The following is a 21,479-nucleotide window of genomic DNA, read 5'->3' on the forward strand; positions in this document are numbered from 1 at the left end:
TTCACTAAACAAAATGAACATTCTGTCATAATTTGCTCACCTTCGTGTTGTTCCAAACCTGTAAGTTTGTTTGATCATATTAAAGGAAATACGTGTCTTGTTTTTACGCAGGATTGTGGTTTGCAGTTGAATGATGAGGAGGGGCATCGCTGTTACCCTCTCGAGGGGCATCTGCTGTGCCATCGATGCCACCTGCACCGGTTAAAGTCCCCTCTACCTGCCCACCCACCCCCAAGTTACCCCCTTCATGTCACCGAACTGTGAACACACGGACTTGCGCTGAAGAACAGAAAAAAGACACACTGATGGGTGGAGTTTATCGCATCACTCCTTCAGTGCCACAAGAGAGAGAGAAAGTGGAAATCAAGACAGAGAGAGTGGCTGTCCTTCCCTTAAACACTAAATAGGGAACTCTGTCATGTCTAGTTTCCACTTGATTAGGGTTTACTTGACCAACTGGGGAGTTTAGAGTCATCTTTTCATTATTTTCCTCCCCCAATCATCATCTCCTCTCTCGCTTTGGTCTCATTTGCTTTTTCGAGGGGTTTTGACTGCATTCATTCACACAGATGAGAGAACATGGCTTATGCCAGATAAGCCGAGGGCCGCATGGACCTAGCGCGAGGTCGACAGCACTGCCGCAGGGGTGCAGAGGGCGATCTGTGCCTCTGTTGTTCCTCCAAACACGACCTCTGCCCGAGACACTGAGCGACAGACAACAGCACTGAACACACAAAGACTGACGTATGACTTCTGTGCCTTCATTACAAATCCTGCGTTGAACACGTTGTCACCTCATTCACTGCCTTTGAGATGCACCATTTCTGTGTGCGCACGCGTGCGCGCGCGCGCGCGTGTGTGTGTGTGTGTGTGTGTGTGTGTGTGTGTGCACGTGTATAGTGCCCACTCTTTTGTGCCAAGCTGCTTGGGCATTTAAAGGAATAGTTCACCCAAAAATTTAAATTATTTACTCAGGCTCATGTCACTGCAAACCCAAATGACTTTATATGCTACTCTTTTCCATTTAATGACAGTTTGTATATATATAATAAAAAGAGCAGCCAGGATGTTCTTTAAAAATCCATATTTTAGTGTTACACTGAAAAATAACAACATATGGGTTTGGAATAACATGAGGGTGAGTAAATAATTATGCTGATTTTTTTATTTTTGTGTGAAGCGTCAGTTAAATGCCTGAACTAGAGGCAGCAGTTGGCTTAGTTCATACAAATGTGGCTTAGTTCATAACAAAGTGGCGTTGTGACACCACATGACAAGTCTGCTGCACATAATTGGACCATTTTAACAAATGTATATTTTGCATATGCTTCACACTAGGTACGTTAATGAAATCTCTGGCTGGGGTCAGAGAGGTCATTATGATCTGACACCAGCAAGAACAGGGTTCTCAACTGAATTCCGCTTTCTTTGCTCTTCAGACACTGGTTTGCCTCTGGACGAGCACTGAAAACCGCCGAAGCGTTGGGTGCCTTCCTGCCTTAAATATTTCTTAAACATGGAGCAGACATACCTTTTTATGTCTCTCAGGAGACTCTTAAGGGACTCTAGAGGTGGGCTGATGTGTGCAGGGGTCAAAGGTCATGCCTAGATATGCTGGACTCAACCAGGCCAATCAGAGACCACCTGCGTTTGTCCTGCAATGAGTTCGTTTTTGTATTTGACACTGTGTCCTAACCAGGGACAATGTGACAGGACGTTTTTTTTGGTCACTTTGGAGTCCATAGTGTTGAACAGTCTGGTTCTAAAGTAAAAATCCCATTAATTTACTCCAATGGAGAATTGATTTTTATCAATTACTTCTAAATCTTTAAAGACAGACCTACCGTGAGCTCTGAGGTTGTTATTAAAATCACGTTTAGTAGTGGAATTTGTGGTAAATAACTGCAATACCCATAATGCTGCAGAGAAAGGCCCAACAATCAGACAGTGGCAGCAAACAAAGAGCGCCAATAGAGCTTTGCAGCTCTTTGTCTCCCTACACCCTCAAACTACTTATATATTTGTATATATCTGAATATTTTACAATACACTTAAAATATATTGATTCTGTACTTATAATCAACAACTTAAAATCAAAAGTTTTATATTTTTCCATCGTTTTTAATTCGATTGCATCATTCGCAATGCTTCAAGGGACTGTAGTTCATTCCCTCATGAAAGACGTTAAGTAAACAGTCTTGTACCTTTGTCTATTTGTCCAATTTTCAAATACTTTTTTGCACCAAATGAAAGTTTTTCACTTAGTTATTCACCTCGGAGCTGGTTGATTTGGTTAATGGCTTAAAAATCTGGAATCCCTATGAATCGAATGAATGGGCAAAGCACTTCTGGAACAAAGACGACTGAAAAAGTGGTGCTCTGTTTCTGTGATTGCGATGGGAAGCTCCGCCCACAGTGAAATTTAATTGGTCCCAGGATTCCCACCGTCATTAAAAAACTGAAAATATCAAAATAGACCTGGAAAAGTCTTGGCAATTAAAGGTGCTGTAAGCTATTTGTTTCATGGAAAGGTTTGACTCTGTTAAAAGCAAACAAAAATGTGTCCACGGGCTGCGGTCTCTGACGCTTTCTGCCTGTCAATCATTTTGTGCGTTCTCATAGTATTGTTGTAGTTGCAGCAAATTATTGAGGCTTAATGCCATTTTCATGCCATGTTATTAATAACAGTTGTCAGTTGAGGGCGCTATTTTTCTGCTGTTGTTTTTGACAACTGTTTCTGCTCGATGTCGGTCTCAATAAAGCTAATTTGGTATCTTTAGAGTGCCGGTTTTGGAAAGGGGGGCGTGGCTAATCCAACGGCTCAGCATGCGGAAATTCCAGAATGGCTAAAATCGCTTACAGTACCTTTAATAACATCTTTAAAAGTCATGGGAATTTCTTCAGTGAATAACATTTTTTATAGTTATGCTTAGCTCTAAAGTATTTCATTGGCTAGAAATTGCTCTTTGTAAGGGGAAACTCTATATAATTATTTATCCTTAACTAGTTATAACAAAGGACTAGAAAATAAATTCGCTGGTCAAAAGGTGTGGGAACCCTGTAGTCCAAAATCCTGCTTCACATAACTGAATATTAATCATTAAATATGTTCTGCATTGTCTGTGATTGTGTCACATCACAGCATTTTTGTGTGGAGAATAAATTACTAGTCACAGTAATCCTACTTGGTAGATCCTACTTGGTTTGGACACAGTGTGTGTGTAAGTGGAAGAGAGGATCTGTGTGTGTGTAATTGTGTGTATGTTCATGTACACCAGTGGCAGGACCACCGTGTGTGTGTGTGTGTGTGTGTATGTGTATGTGTGTTTGTAGCGTGAATATGTCTGTGCAGGGCTACAGAAGCCATTTACTGCTCAACACGGCTCATGACGACTCTCTCTTACAGAACAACTCCCTTGCTCTGTTCCAAATCATAGTGAGCTGCCTTGCTGTCTACTGTTTACATAGACAGCTGCTTTCTAAAGGGCCGTTCACACTGACAAAGCAACCAGAATTCATTAATTTTCTGTGAGAGTTGACGATTTATTGTAACATGCTGCAACGTTTAGCATGCATATGATGCCTTAAAATGCTGTCCAAGTAGGCAGCTCACTAGGTTTTGGAACAGAGCCTGTTTGAGTGTGCGCGCACGTGCATGTTATATACACTCTCCTGTTACACACACGTCTACTCTAATACTACTGAATGACAGACTGAAACAGGCAACATGTGTTTCCCCTGACCTAAGTGACTTGTGAGAGATTTCTTGAAATCCAGCGATTCATATCTGCAAAGCAGACTGAAACTCTTCTGATTTAACCATGTGAAAATGTGTTTTTATTGACTGATTACTGTATCGGAAGCACAAAGTCATTTATGTGAATAGAGTGTAAGATTTAGTTAAAGGAATATTCTAGCTTAAATGCAGCTTATTCAAGCAATATATGGATTGCATCGGTGGCATGCTGCCGATTACCACAGGGAATTATGTTGACACATCCTAGCAAAACATTTGCTGTGCAACTATGTACTTACAATGGAAGTCTATGGGGCAAGCGTGCACTGGTTGGCTCATAGACTTGCATTGTAAGTGCATTTGTTTGTTTTCAAAAATTGAGGTATGAATTGAAATTATTGTCTGTGGAAATGAACTGCATGAATGTTCAATATAATGACAGAATATTCCTTTAAAACATTTCCCGGTTTCAGATCATTCCCAGAGTGTATCGTTTAATAAAAGTGCGTAATTTTTTTTTCTCCACGTTGTCTTAATCCACTTTTAAAACGTACTACTATTGCATAGCACAACGCTAGAGTCCCTGTAAATAAACAGTTTAGAATGTATTTTCTGCATTTATCAGAGATTCCAATGAATGGTAGCTTTCCTTCAGTTAGTTTTTTTTTTTTTTTTTTTAATGCACATTTTATGTTCTGTTGCATCACTTTTTTATCATACGATGTTTTGATTTCCTAGATATTTCATAAAGAAAAAGCAAAGTAGATTTATTTATCTAAACGTGAAAAGTTTAAAGTTATTTAATGTATTAAAAGTCGGGACGTATCATTTAACCGTAGATTTATGTAATCTGCTTTTTAAATAAAGTGGTTTTTGTAGTTAACTTAAATTGTGTGGCTGTGACTTTATTTGGGGGGTCATTTGACAAGAAGGGGTGCGTTTTTGTGTCCCACATTTACTTTTTTCTTTTAAAAAGTATTTTACTTGTCAACCCTGTTACCAACTCATGTTACCGTTCCTTATTAAAATAGTATACTATTCTGTAAATCAGTGGTTCTCAACCTTTTTGACTCCAAGGCCCCCCATTGTTGGAGAAAGTATTCGAAGGCTCGCCCATGTAGGCTGTTAGATATTTATAAGATACTTCCTTAAAAATTCCAGAAATGTCTAGAGCTGTATATTATTCATAAAAAGCAAGCTGAAGGAAGTTATTACATATTTTTTAGCATTTTCAGTAAGTTTAATTATAATAAGTATATAAAAATGATAATAATCTATCATATTTTAAATCATTTTAGGAGATCTTAAGGGCCCCCCTGGAACTGTGCTGAGGCCCCCTAGTGGGTCCCGACCCCCTGGTTGAGAACCACTGCTATAAATCAAAAACACTTATAGTGAACTCTGAAAAAGAGAATATAAGATCACTTTATCTTATGTATTTTTTAGGTTTGTCAGAAGGGGAATTGTCATCCCTGCTGCTGTCATTTTATATAGCATACATTACAACCGATTGTTGAATAAACAATTGTTGAATTTGTAGAAATATCAGCATTAAATTCTATTTCTAATAGGCACCTTGAAGTGCAATGACCTTGAGCAGAAGGCCAGAAATGGTTACATTAAATGGTAAAACTGGCAACCCTGTTACCATACTTTTCTAAAGGCATATACCAATATACATTGATATTAATTCATTTAGCTTGAGATGGCACAGTGCAATGTATTAACACTTTTTCATCTAAGGAATGTTTAAAATCGGACAGAAAAGTATGTTGAAAGAGGAAAAAGTCATCCCTTTTTCAGAACGGCCCGGTGAATTTCACAATGTCTTACTTATAAACCTTTAGTGAAGTACCAGTTAAGGAGCGGTCACACTAGAGTTTGTTACATTCACTTCCATGTGGGGATGTGGGAGAGAGGAAACACATATTCGAGTTTATTGAACAATAACCTGTGAAAGACATTTGACCACTAGAATATATAAACACCATAGATTGCAACTTGGCTTGATACAAAGAATAAAAAACGTCAAATCTGCGTGGTGTTACAGGAAAGTGGAGAAAATATGTTTAGCCTTTTGTATACATTTTTGTTATTTGCAATTTATGCAAACTTCTCTTCTATCCACCATCTTTAGTTTCACTCATTTTCCAGCAGTTTTACATTAGAAATGCTTTTTGTTTTGCAGTGGTTTCCTGTGGCATCTGGGGGTCAGTGTGTTTACTCAGCAGGGATATCAGTCCACATCAGTGTGTGTGCATTTACAATGTAATCACTGGCCTGCATGCAAACACTCCATTGTCACGGTTATTCCAGAGAGAGAGATGAATGCTCGCCACACCCTGATGCCTGATCTGAGCTCTGTCCGAGGTATTTTCCAACATTAGCAGCAATGTACTAGTGCAACAAATGAAATGATCTGAACCTGATTTTGGTTCCATTGTCTGTTTTAACTCATTTTAGTTGTCAATATGTTGAATGGCTTTAAAATGAGAGCAGTATTCAATATAAAAAAAGGAATATTTATTTAAATGTGTCTAAGTTGACAGCCATTATGCCTTGTAAAAGAAAGAAATATTAAATCCTGAAGAGTCCAAAGTCTCTCCAAAATGGCAAATTACATCCATGTAAGTTGTACGTCTATTTAGACTCAATAAGTTCCTAAGAAAATACACATGTGTATCTTGTGTTATGTGCAGCTCAATATCTGTTTGGCAGGCAGTTGCATCTCATACAATTTAAGAATGGAAGTAATTGATTCTCGTTCTATCATGTGTTTCATCATCTCTTTGATATGTGAAAAATAAAACATTAAAATATAACAGAATATATTCTATTATGTTCTAATTATGTTGAAAACGCTTTGAAAATTGTACAACATCTGGCCAATTTGAATATTCATTTGTGATAGATGGTCACTAAAGACCCGAGGTGTGTAATATTTTTTGGAGAAACAGCAATGCATAGGGTTAATTGTATAGTATGCAAAATGTTCTATATAGAAGAATAAATCTATAATAGGCCTATACACTTTTAAATTTATTGAATATATTATATATATAGAACTGCAAAAATAAACATTGTTTTCACACTTTTTAGGACACCCCCTTCTGCCCTTAATCCAACAAACAGATAGTCCCGCCCCCAAGTCATGCCATTGGTTGAGTCAATGTTGTTGTCAAAATTAGATTTTTTTTTTTTTTTTAATTATTAATAATAAATAGCATGTGAGAGGGAAAAGTTGCTATTTTGGAAAAAAACTTGTGATTTGTTCTCAGTAACGCACCTGTGTGTTTTATACTAAAGGTTGTCTTATAGCCTGTTATAATTAGTTTTATTTTATATAAGTAGTATGTTCCCATTTAGATAGCTCTTATACTGTATATACAGTTTATATATATATAATATGTTCTTTAAAATACTTTTCATCCAAAGCAAAAAAGATAAACTATGTAAAAAAACTCATTTGCTACTTCATTACAATTAATAGCCGGCAAACCGCAGCAATTATAAAATAACACTTCTGTCATTGAAGTTACATTTAGCTGTATTTTAGACTGTTGTTCTTTATTTGTGTGCTTCAGTGTGTCTTTTTCAGAACTGTTAATCTACATTTATAGAAGTATTCTGGACGTACTGTGTTATAAAAATAAAATATCAGAGATGTTTTTCTAACATCTCCTTTTGTGTTCTACGGAAGAAGAGAAAAGGTCATGGATTTAGAACAACATGGGGATGAGTTAATAATGACAGAGTTTCATTTTCAAACTGTGGATTTTACAAATTTTTAGGAGTGAGTGAGGCTGTTTCTAAATCAGTCACACTTTTTGTTTTGATCTGACTGAAATCTAACATGAAATCTGACTCCAAATCAGCGCTGAAACTATTAAACAGATTTTCCACGCAGATACGGGTTTCTTTTCTGATGACAAAGTCAGACTACATCAGAGCTCTGGTCTTAAAACCCCAGGCCAGAAGACCACCCAAACACTCTGGACTTTTGCAGCACGATTCGCTCTGCCCACGCATTTCCACTGCACTTTACATAACTCAGTGAGCCGTGGGAACCCAGAGAGCATGTGTCAAGCGTGTGTGGTGTAAATCCAACCGTGACCCTGGGAATCAGAGCTCTGGACGACATCGAAGGCATTAGATGAATGATTCAGGGTTGTTTTTGTTGCGTTTGCTCGTGGCTTGACTGATACTTATGGATGAGGGAGATCAGTGATTGACCTGGGAGAGATCAGAGAGAGAAGCTTTCCATGACTTTCTGCTGTGGATAAAAGTGTTTTGACTGGCTTTTAAGGCATGGATGGATGGACGGACAGACCGACTGACGGATGGACAGATAGATAGATAGATAGATAGATAGATATATAGATGAATGATAGACAGACAGACAGACAGACCGATGGATGGATGGATGGATAGATGAATGATAGAACGATAGACAGACAGACAGATAGACAGATAGATAGATAGATGAACGATAGAATGATAGATAGATGAACGATAGATAGTTGAATTATATAACGATAGATGAATGATAGAACGACAGACAGATAGATAGATGAACAAAAGAATGATAGACAGATAGACAGACAGACAGATAGATGAACGACAGAATGATATATAGTTGAATGACTGAACGATAGATGAACAATAGATAGATAGATATATGTACAATAGAAAGATAGACAGATAGATATATGAACGATAGATAGACTGATAGACATATAGATGGATAGACAGATGAATGATAGACAGACAGACAGACTGATGGATGGATGGATGGATAGATAGATGATAGAACGATAGACAGACAGATAGATAGATGAACGATAGATAGTTGAATTATAGAACGATAGATGAATGATAGAACGACAGACAGATAGATAGATGAACAAAAGAATGATAGACAGATAGACAGACAGATAGATGAACGACAGAATGATATATAGTTGAATGATTGAACGATAGATGAACAATAGAAAGATACATAGACAGATAGATTAATGAACGATAGAATGATAGACAGACAGATAGATAGATAGTTGAATAATAGAACGATAGGTGAACGATAGAAAGAACAATAGACAGACAGATAGATATATAGATAGATGAACGATAGATAGTTGAATTATAGAACGATAGATGAATGATAGAACGACAGACAGATGAACAAAAGAATGATAGACAGATAGATGAACGACAATGATATATAGTTGAATGATTGAACAATAGATGAACAATAGAAAGATAGATAGACGGATAGATATATGAACGATAGAATGATAGATAGACAGACAGATAGATAGTTGAATTATAGAACGATAGATGAATGATAGAACGACAGACAGATAGATAGATGAACAAAAGGATGATAGACAGACAGACAGATAGATGAACGACAGAATGATATATAGTTGAATGATTGAACGATAGATGAACAATAGAAAGATAGATAGACAGACAGATAGATAGATAGTTGAATGATAGAACGATAGGTGAACGATAGAAAGAACAATAGACAGACAGATAGATAGATAGATAGATAGATAGATAGATAGATGAATGATAGATAGTTGAATTATAGAACGATAGAATGATAGATAGACAGACAGATAGATAGATGAACAAAAGAATGATAGACAGATAGACAGACAGACAGATGAACAATAGAATGATATATAGTTGAATGACTGAACGATAGATGAACAATAGAAAGACAGACAGATAGATGAACGATAGAATGATAGACAACAGACAGACAGATAGATAGACAGATGTGACAGGGATCAGAGAGAGATAGTTGCGGTGAATCGGTTTCACCCCTCCACCATTTTTAATCGGCAAGTGTGTCATACCTCTGAATGAAGAGAGATCTCAGCAAAACAGTCTGCATGTGTGACACCCTCGGCCAAAACGAGTTGTTTTGAGTCTGCTTGTGTAGAGCCAGCTTTACTGCATAGTATACTGAAGTACTGTATACACTGAATACCAGCTTCTACTTAAAAAAACTGTGTGTGAAACAGTATGCCGTATGCCATGATTTCAAACTATTCACCTTATTCAGCCCCGCCCCTTTTCAGCACTCCGCTCTTCCGAATTTTGTCATCTAACTTCCTGTTTGTTTTGAAGCTACGGAGTCGATCAAAATGGATTATGTGTGGGAGCACAGAAGGTGTTTTTCTCCAAGAGTTGATGGTGTGAATCTACAGCACCCCTTTAATACGTGAAAATGCTCCTGAGGTGTTTTTTCTGTCACTCTGAATGTTCGTTTTTTCCAATACACGCGGAGGTAAATTAGACCTGATAGAACACATTCAGACAGCTATGACACACTGTACTTTTTCATGATAGAAGAGTTTAATTGTTATACGTGTAATTCTGCTTAATTTCTAGGTTTCAACTTGTTAATAAATTATGTGAAGTTGACATGAAATTTCCAACAGTGACAGCTCGTATTATTACACATGCAAATTCCACGAGAGAACATTACAATTGTACTTTTTTAAATTAATTTGTCACCCTACATATTTTAGAGGCTTAGATGTGATTAAAATGGTTGTAAATGGAATATAAAATAAAACATACACTTTCACATGTGTATGTGTATGTGTGTGTATACAGTATAGTAGCACCCCTTCCCACGTCCTGGTTTAACACTCAAAAACTTATTATCTGCTTACCTTAACTATAACACGATGGGTGAATGACATGAGAAGATGGACAGAGGTGTCATACAGAGATATTTGTAATGACTTGATGTTGTCTCTTGGAGTTTCGTGAGCACAGAGGCACATCAGTACGTCCACAACTTGAAGGTAGGATCTTGTGTATTTATGAATGAAATACTCTTGTTTAAAACCTCCTTCTGCTTCCAGTTGTTATGGCATCCCCTGAACACTTTCAGATATTCATGATAGCATTTGACAACTCTATAACCTGTAAATCCACTTCGCTAGCTAATTACACTTTGACATCAACACCATGGATTTCTATATAGAACCGCTAGAACGGAAGTTCCGAGACAAAATTTTCAAGATGGCTGCGCGCTATTTCTCTGGTGCATAAGGTGAATAGTATGTAGGTCATTAGAAGAGGGATTTATGGTTAATGGTTCTCCAATTATGGTTTAATTGTAAATTAAAAAAAATACAGTATATTAAAGTGATCAAACCAAGTAATTCTTATCAAAATGTATTTTTGTGCCTTTGTGAAATTCTGTGCCAAGACAACAAAGTGTTTAATCTTTTATTTGTAGTTTAGCTGATCACACACAGCAGGTTGCAGGTGTCCCAAAGGGTCGTAGTTCAGCAGTGAGCGAAGTGTCTGGAGAACACCACAAATGTCTTCATGCTGCATTCAAGCAAAGTTCTTCTTGAGGAAGTTGATGAGGCCGTTCGTGGATGAATCGTGAGAACTGACCTCTGCAGAATCCTGAAGCTCAGGTTCGATTTTCTTTGCCAGCTGTTTCCCGAGTTCCACACTAAGTTTATAGAGAGGACAGACAGTCATTTCAGATATAAATACTTGAACAACTAAAATCACATCTGGTTATAAAACTGCTTTAGCTATCGTAAGAGTTTAGTTATAAGTTAGATAGAACTATAAGTTGCAAATTGCATCTTTTTTTTGTTTTTTTGTTTGTTGTATTCATCTATTTCTTAGTTGTTGTTTTTTATGTAATACTATACATCCAATGACTTACCCCCACTGATCAAAACTGTTAATCTCCCACATGACACCTTGAATGAAGATCTTGTGTTCATACATGGCTGTAAAATGAGTAAATGAGCATGTTTCACTAAGGTACTACAGCATATTCAGAAGTACTCTACAACTTCACCAAACATGATATATTAAAACTAGCTTTTAACTCACCGATCAGCACACCCAGAGTATACGGAGTCAACTTTTTGAAAATGATTGAATTTGTTGGCTTGTTTCCTTGGAATACCTGGATAGAAGAGAACGAATAGTGTTATCAGGAAAACTTTTTCCAGTTTCAAACGTCATTGTTTTCCAAATTATGCAGTAATAGAGAGCCGTTCTAGTGTTGATGAGAGGAGGAAACATTGCAAAATCACTGCTTTTTCAAATGAAAATGATTTTGTGTGGACGTGGCCTCAGACAACGGTGTTTGGAATGAAATATTGGTGTATTGTTTACTGCAGTATACTGCATACTTCCTACTGTTTGTTTAAAAATAATATGTGAAACAGCATGCAACAATAAACATTTAAAAGATTAGTATGCTGGTGGTGAATATCTTACTTGTCTGCATGCCTTTACAAAAATCGTGTTAGCCTACAGTATGTCCAAAATAGAATGCTAGCGTATTGCTTACTGCATAAACAACAACAACAACAACAACAACAACAAAAAACAGTATGTGACACAGTAAAAACAGTATCATGTGCTCCTATATACTGTACATTTTAGACAAAGTAGTCATCCGGGTATTCCGTGCATACAGAAAATTCATATACTGTGCACAGTATGCATACTGCAGAAATAATAAGGGTACTGCACTATTGGGACAGAGCCCTTATTTTATAATGTTTATTTTCAGTTTGTCCAGCAGAGGGTAGTAGAAGTCATTGTGAGGGTACAGTGGTTTACTGTACTGTATATTCTCACTTTGTGTGGTAGAATCTTCTCAAGCTTCTCTCCGCTCAGTCCTCCAGATACCAGCTCTTTCTTTGCCTCTTCTGTCGTCTTTCCCTTCATCAGAGCCTCCGTCTGGGCCAGGAAATTAGCCATCAGAATCTACATAATAAAACATAAAACACTGTTCATCAGTACTGTAAAGTATTCTGTGTATAGTGTATATATTTTTTATACTGTATCCTTTTTCTAATTCTATCTATCTATATATCTATCTATCTATATCTATGTTGTGTATGTGTGCAGACTCCAGCTCGGTACCTTATGGTGAAGGTTGTTTCTGATTGGATTCTGGCTCTGTGCGGGAATTAGGAAGTCAGCAGGGACCATACGAGTTCCTGTGGAGGAGACAGAAGGGTTAGACACACAAACACATGTTTACTTTGATATCTAAATTGGTAATACCTTAAACTTCAACTGTTTTTATGTAAAGCTAATTATAATAACTTTAACCCTAACCCACATCCTAACCCTAAAAGGAAACTTTTTTGCATTTTTAGAATTTTCAAAAAACATTATTTACTTAATTTATGTACCATTTTTACAAACGAGGACATCCCAAATGTCCCAAAGCAAAATTTTGTACGATTTTGTACTTTTTGTCCCCAAAGTATAGTTAAGTACTGTATGTACCTCTCACAGTATATGTAATTCTCTATACAAAGCACATGTAGACGTATGAAGTCAGAGCGTCAGATTCTGTAGCTAATACAGTATGTCTATGGATGAACCTTGATGAATAAGCTGGTAGAATGCGTGCTGTCCATTAGTTCCTGGTTCTCCCCATACGACTGGCCCGGTGTGATAGTTCACTCGCCCACCATTAACTGTGATGTACTTTCCATTAGACTCCATGTCACCCTGTAAACACCATCACATTAGATTAATTTTTATGCAAATATGCGACATAACACACCCAAAAGCCCATAAAAAAAGTGTTAAACTTTCTAACAAGGTTTCTTAAAAAAAATACTGCATTTGCTCATATGAGTTTCCAATCGTTAAAGGGATAGTTCACCAAAAAATGAAAATTCTCTCAACATTTACTTACCCTAATGCCATCCCAGATGTGTATGACTTTCTTCTGCTGAACTCAAACGAAGATTTTTAGAAGAATATTTCAGCTCTGTAGGTCCATACAATGCAAATGAATGGGGTCCAAACTTTTGAAGCTCCAGAAAGCACATAAAGGCAGCATAAAAGTTGTCCATAAGACTGCAGAGTTTTAATCCATATCTTCTGAAGTGATCCAATATGCTTTTTCGTACATCTTGCCATTGCTGTCTATAGGCACAATCATGATTTCAAGCTCGATTACACTTCTTAGTATCCTTGACGCATGCGCAGAGCGCTAGATGGTGCTAGGAAGTGTAATCGGGCTTGAAATCATCATCACCAAGGAGACCGCTGTCAAGATGTACAGTGAAAAGGGAGGAACATTTTTTGTTCTGTTCTCAACCAAAACCGATTGGATCGTTTCAGAAGATATAGATTTAACCACTGGAGTCATATGGATTACTTTTATGCTGCCTCTATGTGCTTTTTGGACCTTTAAGGTTTTGGTCCCCATTCACTTGCATTGTATGGACCTAAAGAGCTGAAATATTCTTTTAAAAATCTTCATTTGTGTTCAGCAGAAGAAATTCATACACATCTGGGATGGCATGAGGGTGAGTAAATGTTTGTGTTTGTGTCATTTAACAGTTTTGATGACTTTATAATTCTATAATGTGGAAAATATGAATAATAAAGAATGAGTAGGGGTGTCCAGTCTTTGACAGGTACTGTAAATGAGTATGTGATATTCTGTAAACCAACATGTGAGTATTAGAGACAGACCTGTTGGAAGTACGCTGCAAAGCGGTGCATGTACTGATCATAGGGTAGCAGGCAATGCGTCTCAGCCTGAAAGAAATTAATGTACCAGACGCCCAGTAGGGCGAGCAGCATTGGTGCGTTCTGATCCAAAGGGGCCGTACGGAAATGAGTGTCCTGTAAGAGACGAGACAGATGCATTTCAGAATGTATATGTTAAGTTAATGTACAGTAAATATGTGGATCCAAATGGCAACGGCTTTCACTACAGCACCAAACTGCTGTAAGCAAATGAGTTAAGGCACCATGTAATGTGTGTTAAGAAAAATATATTGTTTGGAGTCATTTTAATGCTGCTAATGTACATTTAAAACTCACCATCCAATGAGCTCCGGCCAGCAGTTTCTCAAAGTTCTCGTATCCTGAGACAAAAGAGATTAAAGAGACCCTTGGGAATATATGACACTCACTGGCTGACTTCATGAGAAGAGCCTGAAAATGTTAGTCACATGACAGCAGAACTCACCAATATGAAGTGCGATGGACAAGCCAATTGCAGACCACAAGGAATATCGTCCACCGACCCACTGAAAAACAAAGAGCTCATTTTAACTCTTCGCAAAAATGGTTAGAAGAGTAAAGTTAGATCTGAGAAAAGCTTTGGTACTATTTGTTTGCAGATGCCACTTGCTTTGAAACAGCTACATTTTAAGTCCATTTTTAATGTAAATATCCACTTTCACATTCTTCTTCTTTTGCATTTGGCGATTCACATTCTTCATGCATATTGCCACCTACTGGGCAGGGAGGAGAATTTATAGTAAAAGAAAAGGACTTAAATATTTATTTTTGTCTCACCCACACCTATCATACTGCTTCTAAAGACAGATTTAACCACTGGAGTCTTATTAATCACTTTTATGCTGCCTTTATGTGCTTTTTTTAGCTTCAAAGTTTTGGACCCTGCTGTCTTGCACCGTAGGACCTACAGAGCTGAAATATTTTTCTAAAAATCTTTGTTTGTGTTCAGCAGAAGAAAGAAAGTCATACACATCTGGGATGGCATGAGGGTGAGTAAATTAAAATTTTTGTGTGAACTGTCCCTATAAGAGTACAAATACTTTTTGGGGCCACTGTATACAGTATATATCATGCCGAACAGCTTTTAGAGTCTATAATAAAGGACATCTGAAAGAACTTTGCCCTTTAAATATCCACAATGTGACTAAAAGTAGCCCGTCGGCCTTTCGAGTGAACTAGCCTCTGTGTGACCTCTGTATAAGATAAGGTCATGATCATTAAAAACCCTCCAGTGATCGGCCTCGAGTCAGTTGAGAGACTCTGGTTACCCGACAGCTGGCCAGACACCTACTTCACAGGTCAAACCACTACACCAAAAATAGCTCATGCCCGAGCCTTCTTTATCCAGACACATTCAGAGCCCTCAACAGACCAGCACTTACATCCCAAAATTCAAACATGTTCACCGGATCGATGCCAAAGTCTGTCACTTTAGGCTGAAACACAGAACCAGAGGAAACAGAGATACAGTTTAAAGTTGGATTTTTGGTGACTACATAATTTCCATACTTCCAGTTGTTTAATAGTTTTCATGACTATTATTCAAAGATGTGAAAAATAATAATAATAAATAACGAGTAGGTGTGACAACCTGTGAGTGATAATTAACTTACTGCATTGGTAGAGAGGGCCACAAAATGTTTGGCAACTGCAGATTTCTGTGAAAAGAATAAATATAAACAATTTATATTTTTGTGGATCACGTACTGAAAATTGAGTCGTCTCATTTAAAGTCACTGAAAGAAACTTGACTCACGTCTTTTGCTGCTTGAAGGAACCACTCCTTTGCAGATTCAGCATTAGTGATCGTTTCCTGAGTTGTGTACGTCTGAAGGACGGTTATAAGAAAATAATTAAAGGAATATTCCGAGTTCAATACAAGTTAAGTTCAATCGACAGCATTTGTGGCATAATGTTGATTACCACAAAAATGAATTTTGACTCGTCACTCCTTTCCTTTAAAAAAGGCAAAAATCTGGGTTACAGTAAGACGCTTACAATGGAAGTGAATGGGGCCAGTCTGAAAACGTTAAAATACTCACTGTTACAGAAGTATAAATATGCATGTTAACATGATTTTAATGTGGTAAAATCGCTTACTAACCTTTTCTGTGTAAAGTTATATCTAATTTTACAACTTCGTTACCATGACGATGTAACGCCATAAACACTAAAACACTAAAACGACTGTAAAAACGTTTTAAACAACTGCTAAAATAATAACAGACTTTTAACAGAAGAATTAATGTAAGTGCTTTTATCAAATTAAAATCTTCACATTTCTGCCTTTTAAACCCTCAAAAATTGGCCCCATTCACTTCCATTGTAAGTGTCTCACTAACCTCAGTTTTATCCTTATGGGTTGCTAGTAAAGTGTGTGGCTCTTTTGATATGTCCCTCCTAATGTTCAATAATATGTTCATGTTTAATGCTGTTTATACCTTTGATGCGATAATGAAAAGAGTCGTCTCTGCATTGAGTTCAGCCAGTGTCTTAGCAATGTGCGTTCCATCGATGTTGGACACAAACCACACCCGGGGTCCACCTTTTGAGTACGGCTTCAGGGCTTCTGTCACCATTAACGGACCCTAATAAACCAAAAGTAGGAGAAAAAGAGGGTAATAATGTGATATTTTATAGTGATATTTTTCTTTGCCTCGATCACTGGGTATATTAAAGGAATTGTTCACCCAAAACTGAAAGTTCTCTCATCCGTTACATACCCTCATGCCATCCCAGATGTGTATGACTTTCTTTCTTCTGCAGAACACAAATGAAGATTTTTAGAAGAATATTTCTATAGGGTGTTGGGCCCTTGCTCAAGGGCCCAACAGTGGCATCTTGGCGGTGCTGGGGCTTGAACCTCCGACCTTCTGATCAGTAACCCAAAGCCTTAACCGCTGAGCCACCACTTGCCATTAAATTGCAGTCTCTAGTCACAATCAAGATTTCAAGCTCGATTACACTTCCAAGTGCTTGATGCATGCGCAGTATGCTAGATGGCGCTAGAAAGTGTAATCGAGCTTGAAATCATGATCACCAAAGAGACTGCTAATATCAAGATTTATAGGGAAAATTCTGTTATATTTTAGTCTCACCCAAAACTGATTGGGTGGCTTCAGAAGCCATGGATTAAACCACTGGTCACCATTCACTTGCATTATATGGACCAACAAAGCTGAAATATTCTTCTAAAAATCTTCGTCTGTGTTCTGTAATAGACAGGAATGTATACACATGTGGAATGGCATGAGGTTTAGTAAATGATGAGTGAATTTTCATTTTTGGGTGAACTATCCCTTTAAGGCATTATTTTCTACTAAACTGTTTTGGAACTGTATGTATTGTAAAAGTGCAGTACAAATAATACTGAATTGTTAATTTGAACAGATTGTAAGGATTTCACTAACTAGATCAGATCCCCCGATGCCAACGTTGACCACATCAGTGATGGATTTTCCTGTGTACCCCTTCCACTCGCCACTGCGCACTTTCTGCGGTAGAAAAAAAGAAATAGCTAATCCTGGTACCGGTTTAAAAGGCTTTTAAAGGCCACATTTGATCAGATTTTACCTGCATTTTCTCGTTCCAGATATTAAAGGTGAAGTTTAACATTGTTTGGGTGTTAAAATACTTTCTCGTTTCTCAGTTTAATATGCCAAGACAACAGTAAATGAACAATTTGTAGCTTGGTTCCTGCAAGAAACATGTTAACACTGTGGCTTTGTGGCGTTTTTGAAACATTGCTGTTTGTCTGATCATCCCGTCCAGCCTGACACAGCAACATTTTCTCAACCAAAGGGATGTGTTTTGGGGCGGGACTATCTGTTTGTCAGACCGATCATTATTTTTGCAATTACGTTTGGTGATCCCAGTGGCGCAGAAATTACACACTACACTTTTAAGAACTCTAGTATGTTGTATGACATTGATTAGTCACTGGTCACATGTGTCACTCACATGACAGAAGTCCTTCATCTTCTCTAGAACCTTGTTGACCTCTGGCATCACGTCTTTACCGTCCACATTTATGGGTGTGTTTGAACGGTTCCTCAGGGCTACGTGGAGAACTGCACGACCCTGGAGACATGGCAGTGTGTGCGTATAGATTGTATTTCATCTCAAGCACGATTACAAATGCATTTTACACTAGCAAACTGACAGAATACAGACGTCAGTTTTACAGCATTTGCAATACTAAGTGCCATTTGGCCAGAGTTTCCATCATTCGTGTTTGAGCATGTCCAAACAGTGCTCAGCTTGTCTGTACCATAAAATATGGAAATGGGACATGTATTTGGGCACATGGCTCATTTATCCCAGACACACAGACATATTAAATACCTCAGTGAAATTAATCTTTTCTCCTGAAAACATCCTGTCTCTGGCGGCCTCCACGCCACGAGACTTGGCCTGGGAGATAGAGAAACCAGAAAGTTAGAAAAAATACTGTTATATTTACAAGGCACCATAAATATGCACTAACAAATAGATGATAATGTTAAACATGATAATGATAAACATGATAATACTATGTTTTTTGGACATAAAGTTTCAGTTTGAACAGTTAACACTTCTCAGTTATGGTGTAATATCTCCACTAAGTGCAATACAGACTGTATGTGTAATATGTAAATTATAATTTATCCATGCTACTTGTACAAATCCATATGTGTACTACCTGTACAGATCCATACCTTACCTACATAACATAGTCACCTGTACCAACTTTATGTTTATGTATTTGCCATATATTCTTTGTTGGCATTATTCTGTAAATATGCTATTCTGTAATTATATGTCTTGTATGAGTTCTGCAAGCTTCCAAGTCAAGTTCCCTGTGTGTGTGTGTGTGTGTGCGAGAACACTTTACCAATAAAACTGATTCTGATTCATATGCCATGGTAATACCACAGTATTCTTTCAAGTACGTCTGGAACCATGTAAATACCATGGTACCTAGTAGTATCAAAGCACCACATTATTATCATTTTGTCACTGTACCATGGACACCACATGATATCACCAAGAAATATGATCATATTAGCCCAATTTTATCGTTGTTACATTGGCTACCTGTTAATTTCGTATTAATTTAAAAATTCTGTTAACTACAAACAAAGCTTTGAATGGTCTAGCTCCACAGTATTTAAGTGACCTTCTACCATGCTATATTCATCACGTTCATTACGATCTCAAAATTCTGATCTGTTAATAGTTCCTAGAATATCAAAATCCACAAAAGGAGGTAGATCCTTTTCCTAATTCGCTCCTAAACTATGGAATAGTCTCCCTAACACTGTTCGGGATGCAGACACACTCACTCAGTTTAAGTCTAGACTAAAGACTCATCTATTTAGCCAGGCATACACCTAATTTATCCATCAACTCACAATTAGGCTACTTTAGTTAGGTCTGCCGGAACCAGAAACAGTGATCATGATCTATAACTCTGCATAAAATTGAATGGCATCTACGCTAATATTATTCTATTTGTTTCCATGTCTCGGGGATTCACATCCTGAGATTACCAGAGCCGGCCAGATTCAGCCATTTTTATACACAATTTGCAATCATATTTAATCAAACTACACAATGGCCACTCTAAGGCTTTATAGATATTACAATTTCATTTTCTGTTAATGCAACAACGATGAAACGATGTGTGTTGTGAAAAGCGCTGTACAAATAAAAATGACTTGACTTGACTGGACCACATTAGTTTTTGTGAGGGTAACCAAAAAACCCATCAGTTAACCCTCTAATGCATAACTCGGGTCTATGTTTATTACAAGACAAAGGACTACAATATTAATACAGAAGACTAATATTATATCACATTGATTTTCTGTGTGACAATGGTGAATTATCAGTATTCCATAAGCATGTACAAATACATAATATACATGCTATTACTTACTCAAGGTGGCGCTGATGTCTCAGTGATTGACTTGATTTACATTTGACCTCACTATTTGATGAAGAAGCAACATGGAAGTAAACTATAGCAAGTTTAACACATGAACAGTATGATTTGGCTATTATATCATTTGGGTGTACTACTGAAATTATGCAAGTTGTGCATCTATTTAGACTTAAGAAGTTCCTGAGAAAATGCATATGTGTAGTTTATGTCTAGCTCAGTATGTGTTTGATAGCCAGTTGTGTCTCATTGAAATTTCAGTTTGGAAGTAATTAATCCTGTTCTATATTTGTTGCATCATCTCTTTGATATATGAAAAATAAAACATCAAAATATATGAAAATATATTCTATTAATTTCTAATCATCTTGAAAATGTTTGGAAAATTTTACGCTATCTGGACATTTTGTAGATCCATTTTTGATAGACATGCGTGCCAGGTTACTAAAGACCTGAGTATGTAATAATGTTTGGTGAAACATTGCCTTAAAGGGTTAAAATAGTAAACATTCATCAACTCAAAACTTTACCAGCTCCACGAGCATCTTCATAACCTCATCATTGATAAGATTTTTGGAGTAATCCAGTAGAATATCCCCATCATCTGTCTTTAAAGTTAAGCTGTTAGACAAAAATACAGCATCATGCACAACACTTAAACTTGTTAATATGTATAGTATGAAAATACAAACTGCCCTTTCGGCAGAATCACAGAGCAAAATATGAAAACATGACAAGTACACATCTTTTCAACGTTACCCTTGGAAATACAGTAAATCAGATGATAACATAATATATTAAGTTTATTTTCAATACATCTAGATACAGTAGTTAAACTAATCTCATTTTAAAACAACATTTTGACCAACTATTGGAATGTACAAAGTAGATATTGTATTACTATTACTGGACCATATGAAAGCATTTCAAAATTTACAACGTTTTCTGCATGTGGTTTTGAATGACAGGAGGGCGGAATTTGATAATGATCGACAGGACAGTCTAAAATAGCTGCATATGTGCGACCCCGCCCACAAATCTACAACACGATCTGTGGACACTTTTTTTTTTTTTTTTTTTTTGCGATTATAAAATAAAATAACATTTGTCATTAAAATAATCACAATCTTCACACAGAACTGACTTTATAAAATAAAAAATACCTGAACTTCTGGAATCTGTTTTTATCAGCGTCAAACATTTGCCTCATGTTGAGATTAGCCCCGTTTGATTTGTACCATTTCTCCAAAT

The 21,479-nt window shown here is 37.0% G+C and overlaps 2 protein-coding genes across 3 annotated transcripts in view; one reads left to right on the plus strand and one right to left on the minus strand.

Annotated features, from left to right (window-relative positions):
- wtip (WT1 interacting protein) overlaps positions 1-4,607 on the plus strand; it is a 41,439-nt gene extending 36,832 nt beyond the window's left edge. For both annotated transcript variants that reach the window (XM_051724707.1, XM_051724706.1), the window contains one exon: positions 112-4,607. In XM_051724707.1, coding sequence (XP_051580667.1) covers positions 112-264 — 153 coding nt within the window. In that variant the 3' untranslated portion in view covers positions 265-4,607. The remainder of the gene's footprint in view (positions 1-111) is intronic.
- Positions 4,608-10,979: 6,372 nt separating this feature from the next.
- Positions 10,980-21,479, minus strand: part of LOC127456304 (glucose-6-phosphate isomerase-like) — a 10,601-nt gene continuing 101 nt past the window's right edge. Inside the window, exons 1-18 of the mRNA XM_051724726.1 lie at positions 21,392-21,479; positions 20,759-20,849; positions 18,650-18,718; positions 18,266-18,385; positions 17,716-17,799; positions 16,747-16,893; positions 16,062-16,133; positions 15,919-15,963; positions 15,688-15,741; positions 14,751-14,811; positions 14,603-14,646; positions 14,249-14,401; positions 13,141-13,270; positions 12,671-12,747; positions 12,383-12,511; positions 11,624-11,699; positions 11,451-11,517; positions 10,980-11,228 (exon numbers count right to left, since the gene is read on the minus strand). The exon at positions 21,392-21,479 is cut by the window's right edge and continues 101 nt beyond it. Of these exons, the coding sequence (XP_051580686.1) occupies positions 11,105-11,228; positions 11,451-11,517; positions 11,624-11,699; positions 12,383-12,511; positions 12,671-12,747; positions 13,141-13,270; positions 14,249-14,401; positions 14,603-14,646; positions 14,751-14,811; positions 15,688-15,741; positions 15,919-15,963; positions 16,062-16,133; positions 16,747-16,893; positions 17,716-17,799; positions 18,266-18,385; positions 18,650-18,718; positions 20,759-20,849; positions 21,392-21,479 (1,631 nt within the window). The 3' untranslated portion in view covers positions 10,980-11,104. The remainder of the gene's footprint in view (positions 11,229-11,450; positions 11,518-11,623; positions 11,700-12,382; positions 12,512-12,670; positions 12,748-13,140; positions 13,271-14,248; positions 14,402-14,602; positions 14,647-14,750; positions 14,812-15,687; positions 15,742-15,918; positions 15,964-16,061; positions 16,134-16,746; positions 16,894-17,715; positions 17,800-18,265; positions 18,386-18,649; positions 18,719-20,758; positions 20,850-21,391) is intronic.

This window comes from Myxocyprinus asiaticus, chromosome 18 (genome assembly GCF_019703515.2).
Source record: "Myxocyprinus asiaticus isolate MX2 ecotype Aquarium Trade chromosome 18, UBuf_Myxa_2, whole genome shotgun sequence".
NCBI lineage: Eukaryota > Metazoa > Chordata > Actinopteri > Cypriniformes > Catostomidae > Myxocyprinus > Myxocyprinus asiaticus.